The sequence below is a fragment of the Petaurus breviceps genome, unplaced genomic scaffold (genome assembly GCF_028583685.1).
Source record: "Petaurus breviceps papuanus isolate PSGF00001 unplaced genomic scaffold, PetGlider_PUasm1.0 37, whole genome shotgun sequence".
Taxonomy (NCBI): domain Eukaryota; kingdom Metazoa; phylum Chordata; class Mammalia; order Diprotodontia; family Petauridae; genus Petaurus; species Petaurus breviceps.
The window spans coordinates 37,991,027-38,003,399 of NW_027186296.1; the positions used below are offsets into that span (position 1 = coordinate 37,991,027).

A 12,373-nucleotide genomic window follows, 5' to 3' on the forward strand; every position below is an offset into this window, starting at 1 on the left:
AGGCTTTACTTTTTTTAGGCAGCTAGGTGGTGCAGTGGATAGAGTCCTGGGTCTAGAGTCAGGAAGACCTGAGTTCAAATTCAGACCTAGGTATGACCTTGGGCAACTCACTTAACCTCTATTTTCCTTGATTTTTCTCAACTGTAGAAAGGGGTTGTTGCGAGGATCAAATGAGATTCTTTGAAAATTTGTAAAGCACTTAGCACAGTGCCTGGAACATAGTAGGTGCTATTTGAGTATTAGCTCATAGTAGGTAATAGAATTAATAGAGGGAGTCCAGACTGCAAAGGCATGACCCCGAGACAGGCGTTGACAATGAGAACATCTTTCTCATTTTTTGCTGTTTCCTGCTGCCGACTTCCTTGCTCATGAGTCGTCAGCAGCCAGTGCCTTGTGCCATCTGGTGGTTCGCAGCTATGTGCTGATCCACTGTCTTAAGGTCAGCGGTGAGCAGGAAAATCATCATTTTCTTTTTCCTTCTGGTCTTTTTGTTTATTGATGTCTTTTCTTTTGCCCTCACCTTATTTCCAAATATATCCTCAGCTCCATTACCTCCTCAGAGAACCATCCCTTGTGACAAATTTTTTTTTTTTAAAGAAGAAAAAATTGTTTAACAAAATCAACCTACCCATCAACCCTATTTGACGGTACAGGCAATATTTCACATCCCTTGACCTCACACTGGTAAAGAAGGATGGGCATCTCACCTCATTCTCAGTGGGTTGATCCTAAGACAGGGCAGCAAGGTGCTGCAGTGGATAGAGGGCCAGGCCTGTAATCAGGAAGACCTGAGTTCAGATCTGGCCTCAGACATTTACTGGCAGTGTGACCCTGGGCAAGTCACAGAACCCTGTTTTCTCAGTTTCCTCATCTGTAAAATGAGTTAGAGAAGGAAATGGCAAATCACTCCAGTATCTCTGGCAAGAAAACTCCAAATGAGGTCACAGAGTCATATGTAAGTGAAAAATGACTAAAACAAACAAACAAACAAAAACAACTAATACAGACTCAGAGGTCAGTGTGTGTTGGATATCCTACAAAAGGTCTTGATACTGAAGAGTCCCATTCCAGGGACTGGTGATAGGATGGGGAGGGGATATGATAAACATCGAGTAGTGGCAGGGAAATTTGAAGTTGCTGTGTTGTCTTTAACATAGTCAACAAACATGTATTAAATGCACTATGCTAAATCCTGGGGATAGAAAGAAAGAAAAAACAAAAAAACAGCTCCTGCCCTCAAGTTGTCCATAGTCTGAGGTGGGGGAGGGGTACAACGATGCAAACCATGGAGAGCTAGATTAAACTGTCCATAATCTCAGAGGGAAGGCCCTAGCATCAAGAGGGCTCAAGAAAGCCTTCTTGTAGAAGGTAGGATTTTAGCTGGAATTTGAAGGGAGCCAGGGAGGGCAGGAGGTGGAGATGAAGAGGGAAGACATTCCAGCAAGGGGGACTGCTAGTGAAAATGCCCAGAGTTTCGAGATGGAACGTGCTGTGTTAGGAACAGTAAAGAGGCCAGTGTCACTGGATTGCAGAATATGTGGATGAGAGTAAAAGTGTTAAGAAATGAAAGGTAGGAGGGGGCCAGGTTATGAAGGACCTCAAACACCAGAGAAGATTTTATGTTTGATCTGGGGGAAACTAGGAAGCCATCAGAGTTAATCGAATGGGGGGTGGGTAGCATGGGATGACATGGTCAGATCTCTGCTTTAGGAAGATGACTTTATAGGAGGAGGGACCAAAGCAGAGGACAGATAATGCAGGGAAGATGACCAGAAGGCTGTTGTAGTAGTCTAAGTATGAGGTGATGAGGTCTTGGGCCAGGGTGGTGGCAGTGTCACAGGAGAGAAGAGGGGGTGCATGAGAGTATGTTCCAAATGTACAGGATTTGGCAGCCAACTGGGTATGAGGCATTGGGGGTGTGTGTGAGAGAGAGAACTCAAGGAATTGGTGACTGAGAGGAGGGTGATGTTCTTTTCAGTAAAAGGAAAATTAGGAAGTATGTGTGTGGGGGGAAGGTAACGAATTCAGTTTTGTAAATGAGATTAGGATGTCTGTGTGACATTCAGCACAAATTGTTCAGCAGATTGTTGCAGATTTGAGACTGGAGATGGACAGAGAGGTTAGAGCTGGATAAATAGATCTGTTCGTATAGAGATGATAATTAAATCCATGGGAGTTGAAAGAGTATAGAGGGAGAAAAGAAGAAAGTCAGGGCCAGAACCTTGGGGGATACCAAAAGTTAATGCTCATAGATGAAGGTCTGGCAAAGGAGACTGAGAAGGAGTGGTCAGATAGCTAAGAGAAGAAGCAGGAGAGAAGTGTCCCAAAACCCTTGGGCAAAGAGAATAAGGAGGAGAGAAGAAGGTAATCAGTAGTGTCAAAAGCTGCCAAGGGGTCTTAGATGTCATCTAGCCCAATCTCTGTCCTGTAGTAGATGTGGAAACTGAGGTCCCAAGAAAGGAAGTAAGGATTTACATATACCATACCTTTCATGAGGGGCAAATATTGACAGAATCAGTGCAGCCTAAGGAGGTCATCCTGGGGCATTCTGATTTCACACTTTCCTTTTTTTTTTTTGGTCTTTTTCTGTTTATTGAATGCACTTGGTTATTTCCATGAATGTGGCCTCTTGTTGAGCCTAGGATCAATACATCAATGAAACTTGGTATGATATCTGAGATCCAAGGAAACAGCATCTCTGTGAAAAATTAGGAAATTCTAGGAGTTGGTCAAAGATTCCCCAAATTTAGAGTGAGGAGGGACTTTGTAGGCCTTCCAATCCCTTGATTTTTAGATAAGGAAAATGAGACCCAGGGAGGGATCTCATAGATAGTGTCAGAGTCAGAATTTGAATACCGGTCCCCCAACACCAAGTTTGGCACCTTTTCCATAAAATGAAACTGTTTAATTTGAAATGTCCCTCAAAGGGTGATGATCATTAAGGCATCTGCAGTAGCATTACTCCGATTTGGCTGTTTATAAGCTTGGGTGAGGTCAGATCCTGTTTCTATACCTCCCTCCCTGACTAAACTTAGGAAGAATAGCTAGGAGTTGATGCACTTCAGATACTGTCTAGACAAATGGGGAATTTTTTGGCTATCAGGAAAATAACAGCAAAGTCTTTTATATCAGATGCTGCTTAAATTGCTCTGTTATTGCCTTTCGAATGCCATTCCTGAGCCTGGCATTTGAGGCCCTCCACAATCTGACTTGATTTTTCCTTTCCAACTTCATTTCATATTATTACCCGTTACTTCTTCAGTGTTCCATCCAGACTGACCTACTAAGTGCTCTCCACTAATGCCCTGATCTCTTCTCCCCTGTGTAGATTATCTAATGTGCCTAGAATGTGATACCTTCTCATTTCTGCCTATTGGAACCAACCTTCCTTCCTTCCTTCCTTCCTTCCTTCCTTCCTTCCTTCCTTCCTTCCTTCCTTCCTTCCTTCCTTCCTTCCTTCCTCCCTCCCTCCCTCCCTCCCTTCCTTCCCTTCCTTTTTTCCTTCCTTCCTGTTGTTTAATAGTATTTTTTCCAGTCACATGTGAAGACAATTTTTAGCATTCATTTTTACAAGATTTTGAGTTCCACGTTTTTTTCTCCCTCTCTCCCCTCTTCCTAAAATAGTTAGCAATTTGATATTGGTTGTATATGTGCAATCATATAAAACATATTTCCATGTTAGTCACAGTTGTGAAAGAGGAAACAGACCAAAAGGGAAAAAATAAATGAAAATAGTGTGATTTGATCTGCATTTAGAGTCCATCAGTTCTTTCTCTGAATGTGGATAGTATTTTCCATGATGAGTCTTGTCTTATATCATTGTGTTGCCAAGAAGAGCTAAGTCATTCATAGTTGATCATTGTGCTGTTACCATGTATGATGTTTTCCTGGTTCTGTTTATTTCAGTTTGCATCAGTTCATACAAGTCTTTCCAGGGAACCCTTCTCTTTCTTCTAGGACCATCTTAGGTACAACCTCTTCCTTGAAATCTTCCATAATCTTCCCTGTCCACCCACATTCTCTCCCCTCCCCTGTCTATGCATGTAGGCACCCAGTTAAATGCAGTTTCTCTTTTTTTAAAATTTTCCTGGACTACTTTGTTGGTATCTTTTTGCTCCTATCACATTTTCTCCTCATGGAATATGGATCTGGATGTATGTACCTCCTTTTTAGTAGAGTGTAAACTCCTTGAAGGCAGGGATATCTTTCTTTGACTTGTATTGGCAGATGCTTCATGAATGTTTGTGGAATTGAATTATTAATAATTCATTTGTGACCTTCATAAAAGTTCATCTTACTTTTAGACTTGAACACTATTTACACTGACATGTAACATTGGGTGAAAATCTGTGGGTGAGTAACTTAACTTTTCTGGGCTTCAGTTTCCTCATTTGTAAATTGAGAAGGCAATAATAGAGCAGTTTTGAGATTTAAGTCTGTGTTCTTATGGCTCTAGGGGTGCGCTTGGGTTCATAGAATTTTCAGAGTTGAAAGAAACCTTAAAGATCACCCAGTTGATCTCTTTTATTTTGTAGGGGAGCAGCCTGAGGCTTGGAGAGGTCAATTAGTTTGCCCGAGGGTAACAAAGCTAGTAAGTGGACAAGCTGGAACTCAAGTCCATATCTCTTGACTATTAGTCCAATGTGCTTTCTTTGTACCAGGGCTGAGGATACCATATTGGATTCACTGTTCAAGCTATGCTCCCCAGGTCTTTCCTCTTGGAACAAAAAGTACATTTCTAGTTTCCAAATGAATTGGTGCTATATTTATATCCAGAGGGGATCACCCTGGGTGTCTTACAAGTTCCCAGTTCTTCCAAAAGTACTGGAAAATCTGTGGACAATTTCCTGTGTTCTGGTGACAGGATTACGTAGGCTACTTAATTCCCAGAATGTATGAAAGTGTTCTTTCTCAGAGCCTTTTGCCCCATCATCTCCTTACAGGAGTCCATGACAGACAATAGGGGGGCAGGTCAAGCCTGGCCCTGCCATTCTATCAATAGCTCTAAAAAAGGTTTGACTCTGTGGGAAGGGGAAAAAGAGAGCCAGTCAATCAGCCAAGAGTATTTATTAGGCACCTGCTATGTGCTAGGCCCAGGGGATACAAAACCAAGAATGAAGCAGTCTCCACGTTCAAGGAATTTATATTTTGTTAAACACACCTAGAATCCAGGGCTGCTTGCTCCCTCTCCAGTAGTCTTTCCACTATCTCATGGTATTATCTCCAGGATCAGATATAAAGTCCCTTGTTTGGCATTCAGTCAAATTTCTTCATAACCTAGCCCTTCCTTCCATTTTCTAGGATTCTTATACTTCAATACCCTCCATGAATTCTGTTATTCAGTTACACTGGCCTGCTTGCTGTCACTCCAGAATGACAGTCTGTCTCCCATCATCTCTGTGCCTTTGCTTGCGTGGGCTGTCCCTGTGCCTGGGATGCTCTTCCTCTTCACTTCTGCCTCCTAGAATTCCTAGATTCCTTCAAGGCTCAGTTCAGATGCTGCCGAGACAAGTGGCCTTCCTTCCTGGTCTCTCAGATGCTGAGGACTGCTCTTCTAAGGTTCTTTTCCATTTATTATGTATCCTGCATAAACCTGTTTATTTACAGTTGTTCTTCCCTTTCAGTGTAAGCTCCTCTAATGCAGGGATTATTTTAACCTTTCTTTGTATGCTTAGCACTTAGCACAATGCTTGGCGCCTAATAAGGACTTAATAAATGCTTGTGGACTGACTGACTGACCCTATCACATTTTTAAGTAGCAATGAAAGGACTATATGATGAAGTGCCAAAATGTGTGTTAAAGCTAATGAGAAGTCTAGGAGTTCAGAGGAGAGAAAGATCAGTGCGGGGAGGAAAGGAGGGATCGATATATTCAGCACCTTCTGAGCCGTTTCCTAGCACTGGAGGATTAAAGCTGGGGTGGAGGGTGGGGGAGGCAGTTGGCTGGGGGAAGAGGTCTCAGACTTTACTCATTCAGGCCTGCTGCTCTGAAATCCGGTTACCTTGGCTGAAGGATATCCTATTGCTGAGTTCTAATGGGAGTCTTTGGAAGGAGCTTCCCACTGCTGATCCCCAGAAAGCACAAGCCTGGTGAAGTCTCCATTATCTTCAGGTCCAGCCCTCCAGGAGAGTCATTAGCAGAGTATCATAATTCTGTACTCACCCTTCCCTTCCTCCCTCTGTATCCCCCTTACCCCATACAAAAATGTAAGTAAATACTCAGAGCCAAATAGGCCACTGTGAGCCTCTAGTATTTGTTATCAATATTTCATCCTTCTCACAACACTGTCTAAACAACACCTATGAAATATGAATGAATTGCAGTTTTGACAAATGCATAGCCTGGACTGACTACAAGGGGGGTGAGGATGGAGAGGCGAAGAAGGCCTGTGGCGTGGAGGCTGGGGTTTGCTGAGCCATTGTCCTGGCCTTAGCAGTCAGCATGTTAAATGAAGGAATAGGACAAAGGAATGGCCCCATGTAATCACTTTTGGTGCACTGAATGGATTGTTAAACAGGACGCTGCTGAGCTCATGGCTGGAAGGAGGAAAGAGGCAGCCCTAGGGGTTGATGGAAGCCTCTGAAGATCCTTCCCTGCCTCTCTGCCTTTTAGGTCAAGTGAGAGAAAGAGACAGAAGGAATTGGGCTGGTTCAGATCTCCTAAATCAGATGGGAGCAGTGAGGGAGGAGAGAAGGGTTGTGGTTGAGAGATCTTGCAATTCATCATCTCCCTCAGAACTTAGAGGAGGAAAGAGTCTTTCCTTCCCCATCCCTTGAATCCTCAAATTCCCCTTTCTGGGTCTTAGTTCTGTTATGGAAGTGCATATTATCATTTAAGAGGGAACCTCTCCCCTTATCTCATCATCACTGTTTATCAGATTATCTAGTTGGAACTGTGGTGTGAGAGAATTGACCTCTGAAAGCCCCTCCAGGATTGAAATCTTTGATGCTGTCTGACCCCAGGCACCAGGTAGGAATCAGATAGTCTGGTTATTAGCACTTGTGTTTGTATCTTGAAATGTCACATATTTCCTGGGACTCCTGCTCCATTGTCCTTGGATGGCTAGTGGCTGACTGTCCTTTCACATTCGCTGGCCTGTTTTATTTCCCCTTTGTTCTCATTCATTCTCCCTTCTCTTCCTCCTCTCTCTCCTCTTCTCTATTTATCTCTCTCCTCCATTCCCCCCCCCACTTTTATTTTCTCTTGAATTTTGCCTGATCACCTCTCATGAATTGATTTGTACTTGACTCCCCTAACTCTCAAATCTACATATCTTGCCTTCTTTCTTCAAAACTTTTTGATTAAATAAATTTATTTATACATATATATTTGTAATCTGTTCCTTCCACTGTCCATCCACTTAAACAACTGAAACAAGAGCAAGAAGAATAAAAATCCACATCTTAAATATTCATAGCCCAGCAAACCAGATTTCCACATTGATGATGCCTAGAAATGTTTGTCTCTGCTTTTCAAGTTCATCACCTTTCTTCCAGGAGGTCACTTTGCTTTCTTTTTTTCTTCTGAACTGAAATCCCATATCACCAAATGCCTGCTGGACATCTCCACCTAGATGCCTCATAGACATCTCAAAGTAAACATAACCAAAACAAAATTTATTATCACAAACCACTTCTCTTCCTAATATCTATCATTGTGGTTGTTATTCAGGCATGTCTGATTCTTTGTGACTCCATTTGGGAATTTTTTGCAAAGACACTGTACTGATTTGCCATTTTTTTCTCCAGCTCATTTTACAGATGAGGATACTGAGGCAGACAGGGTTAAGTGACTTGCTCAGGGTCATACAGCTAGTAAGTGTCTGAGACTGGATTTGAATTTAGGTCTTCCAGACCCCAGGCCTGGTGCTCTATCCATTGTGCCACTTAGCTGCCCAATGTTTATCATAAACCCTTATAAACTTCTTCCTGATGTCTCATTTTCTGTTGGAGACATCATTCTTCTTCAGATCATTTGGGTACACAGTCTCAGAGTGGTCCTCAAGTTATCCTCGTTCCTCCCTGTCTATATCCAGCCAATTGACATGTCTTGTTATTTCTCTCTCCATAATATTTTCACATCCTCCTACTTTTCACTCATATGGTCACCATCTGAATCCAGACCCTCATTACCTTTCTGTTGGTCTGGTTCAGTAGCTCTCTAATTGGTTTCCTTGACCCTAGTCTGTCCCCTCTTCAATCCATCCTCCACACAACTATTTCTAAAACACAGCTTTGATGTCATCCCTCTGCTCCAGAAATGTCAGTGGGTGTCTACTGCCTCAATGACAGAATACATAATGAACATTTTTTCTTTTGTTACTGTTTTTTGCTTTTCTTCTTCCAGATTGTCCTTTACTTCTACATAATTGCTTACTAGTCTGTTGTTCTCTCTTTTGTTTCTTTGGCAAGACTTGCCATCACATATTCCAGTTTTTCTATTCTATTCATTATTTTTGCTATGCAGGCCATAAATTCTACTCTCATAATTCTCATTTTTCTTATGAACGACTCAAGAATAGTGTGCTGTCATTCTCCGTTCACCTCAAATTCCACAAGGTCCTGTATCTCATCAAGTGTCAATTATTTTCCTTTGTTTTTCAGTATTTATTAATAGATGCCTGAACTCATTTACTAGATCATGAGGTCATATTTCCTTCTGTTGTTAATATTTTTCCTGTTGATATTCACGGTTTTTAAGTTTTCTTCTTGAAATCTTTGATAATGTCTGTATTTGTTTTCCTCTTACTTTCTGACTCCCTCCCTTCTGATTGTGGTTTTCTTGGGGGGCTGGATCTCAAAGCATTTCAGCCTTCTCCCACATTGAGCAATTTAAGGTTCTCCAGCCTAGATCTCTACCCCAGTTTGTTGTGTCCTTGAGTCTGCTAGTGTGGCCTTACTGCCGGTAGCATGGGAGGTGTTTTGGGGTACTGAGGGAGCTCAGAGTCAGTAAGCAAAAGCCATCTGTATACAACATTCTTATCATTTAAACTGTTACTGATTTGAAATTGGATATTTTGGTCTGGTAGGAAAGGATGACAGCTCCAAAGGTGTCCAGGGATAGAAAGAGGGAGATATATTTGAGGGCACAAAAGAACATTGTAGTAGCCCCTCAAATCATGCCATGTTGTCTGGGGCACCATTTCTATAGCTGTGAGGGGAGTCACTCAGAGATGGCATCCTCAACCTTTTCATGAAAAGGAGATGAATTCAGATAGCTTCCTGAGAATTGATGGGAGCTGATAGTGGTAGCCAGTTTCCTGAGAGCTTAAAGGAGTTTTCAGGGTAGGGTGGGGTAAAAAATTGAGGATGAAAATGTTTAGTAATCCTATACAATATAGATAAGTTATTATAGATAGGTGAGATGGAGGGGGGAAGGGTAGTTTTAATCAAGGAAGCAAAAAAAAATGACCTTGGGAAGCCAGTAATTGTGCCAAATCAGGAATGGAATACTCTCCAGACTGTTACCAATAAACCCTCCAGAGCTGGAATAGTCTGAGAAGCCTTCAGTGGGCCTACCTCCCATCCTTGGGAGCCCAAGGTGACTGCCTGCATGATAAGAAACTGTGAGGCTGTCGCTAATTATAATTATCATCATGAATGTCTTTCTTAATTACTTTCTTATAATTAGTGGGTGCCTTTTCCTTACCATTTGTGTGCTTTGTGGAGTCACTGACATTTGAAAGCCCCAAAATAGGGATGTTTAGAGAAGAGAAATGGGATGGGGGAGGGAAGGAAATCTGTTCATTTGAGGCAGTGAGAGAACTGAGAAGCTTTGCCAAAAGACCAAGAGACAGGTGAAATGGAAGGTGACAGGTTATTTCCTTGACTGATAGGGGTATGGGACAGTAGGCCAAGAGCACAGAAGTGTGTAGCAGGGGAGGAAGTGTAGAGGGTCTCTAAGTATTAAATAATTTGAAATATGTATATATTAAAACATATCTGTGTGTTTATATGATATATGCATATATGGATGAATGGATGTATTCACACATGTATGTATAGTTTTGCAGAGCCACTTCTTGTTCACATTTGAAATTTATTCCTGCAGGTTTCATTCTGGTGCATTAATTAAATGATTCAGGTCAGATAGCGTGCCCTCCTCTCCAGCCTTGGGAGTGTTTATGATCACCAAGATTGCCACAGAGCAGCTTAATGTTCCTTGACCAGCAGTGAGCCGGTTTTCATCATTTATTGTTCTTCTTTCCCTCTCACAGCCTTGTGCACAGAAGAGTGTGTCCATGGCCGCTGTGTCTCCCCTGACACCTGTCACTGCGAGCCTGGTTGGGGAGGTACTGACTGCTCCAGTGGTGAGTACATCCATGCCCCTGTATTATGTGGGACCTGCCTTTGGAGGGCACTGCTGGTGGGAGGAAGGTGGCAAAGCTTCCTCGGTGAATCCCTGCAATGTTGAGCCCAGTAAGATGGAGTCAGAGGGTGATAGCTGAAAGGGACTGTCCAGTGAAGGAGAAGGCGCAAGCTAGGGAAGGTGTCATCGGGGGGTGGTGTATTTTGAACATTACTGGGCATGTTATCTGCAGGTTTGTTGTGGTTGAGTGTTCCTGTATGGGTGTGTGTGATGTGGATATTTAGGGGAGTTGCAAAAGTGAATATGTACCTTAAGGGACTGTGGGATTTATGGAAGGCTCTGGACTCAGATTTACCTGCTCTCAAGAAGCTTCTCTCAGCATGGTTATAAAGAGTTTGGGTTTTGTTTTTTTTACCTTCTGGGCCGTGGCTCATTTTTGAAGTATCTGTATTTCTCTGCTCTTCTGCTATGAGTATCTCCTTCTCCATGTGATTGTGAAGATAGATGCCCGCTGCTCATAGGTTCTCACCAGAACTCTTGGTGGAGCTGGCAGCTTCTTTCTAAAGCTTTTCTCCAAAGTCCTTTCTTCTTATGTGCTGTGTAGGAATACCACTGGTCATAGAGAGGGTTTGGCATATTTGAAGTAATTTTATTGTAATTGTAAGTAATATTTGAAGAATTTTAGAATGGAAAGTTCAGCCTCTGCTGAATCAGGGAAAATAGGGGTGGGCTGGGCAGGTTCTCTGGTATATTGGCAGCTTTGCTGATTACACTGTCATCTGTTTCTTCTAGGGCTGTCCTTCATACTATGGCTTTCATATATCTCCCCACTTTGAGTCTCCCCCATCTCTAGTCTATTCTCTACACAGCTGCCAAATTGATATTCCTAAAAGACATATTGATATTCCTAAAGCATGGGTTTGTCCGTGTCACTCTCCTGTTCAAAAAGTTCCAATGTTATCCCTGAGATATATTACAAATTCCTCATTTGGCATTTAAGACCTTTCAAAAGCTGGCTCCATCCTGGCTTGCCAGACTTATTACGTGTTACACCCCTTCATGTATTCTGTCTTCCAGCCAAACCAGAGTAATAGCCCATTTCCCATCTCTGTGCATTTGCATAACCTGTTCCCTCCACCTGGAATGCCTTCCTTCTTCACTTTCATCTCTTACAATGCCTAACTTCTTTCAAAGCCCAGCTCAAGAACAACTTCCTACATGAGTGGCTAGTGGCTGTTTCTCCCCCCACCCCCAACCCCACTCCCCAATTACTTCATATTTACATGTCATATATTTTGGGTTTTATTTATATGTACATATTGTTTCCTGTAAGAGAATGTAAGTTCCTTGAAGGCAAGGACTCTGGTTTCTGCTTTTGTTTTTCAACTGCAAAACACGTTGAATTGTTTCAATCGTGTCAGACTCTTTGTGTTTTCTGAGCAAAGATACAGAAACGGTTTGCCATTTCCTTCTCTAGATCATTTTACAGATGAGGAAACTGAGGCAAAGGTTATGTGACTTGCCCAGGGTCACACCACTAGTAAGTGTCTGAGGCCAGTTTTGAACTCATGAAGATGAGGCTCCCTGACTCCAGGCCCAGCGATCTGTATACTATGGCGCCACCTAGCTGCCCCAGCTTTCACATAGTTGGTGTTTAAAGTATATTTACTGATTGTTACCATAGCCTGTTTTTCTTAAAGCATGGTCTGATTTCTGTGCCAGGAGGAAATAAGCTGGTGCTAATTTTCAGGGTGAGAATAGGCATATAAGTAAACCCTGAAAGCTTGGAGGTGTTTGGGGTTTTTTAGACCATGGATTTCTAACCAGGGGTCTGTGATCTTTATGTATGTATTCACACATACATACTTAGACATGTATCTATCTTTATAGTGGGGCAACTAGGTGGCATAATGGTTAGGTCACTGACCCTGGAGTCAGGAGGACCTGAGTTCAAATCCAGACTCACATATTTGATGCTTAACTAGCTGTGTGACCCTGGGCAAATCACTTAACCCTGATTGCCTTGCCATATCTATATCTGTATCAATATGTATGTATACATAG

The 12,373-nt window shown here is 42.4% G+C and overlaps 1 protein-coding gene across 1 annotated transcript in view; it reads left to right on the forward strand.

The window, feature by feature from the left end:
- The window catches only part of LOC138168710 (multiple epidermal growth factor-like domains protein 11), a 226,879-nt gene extending 216,465 nt beyond the window's left edge, over nt 1–10,414 (forward strand). The window contains exon 6 of the mRNA XM_069097594.1: nt 10,218–10,414. Coding sequence (XP_068953695.1) covers nt 10,218–10,414 — 197 coding nt within the window. The remainder of the gene's footprint in view (nt 1–10,217) is intronic.
- The last annotated feature ends 1,959 nt before the right edge of the window (nt 10,415–12,373 follow it).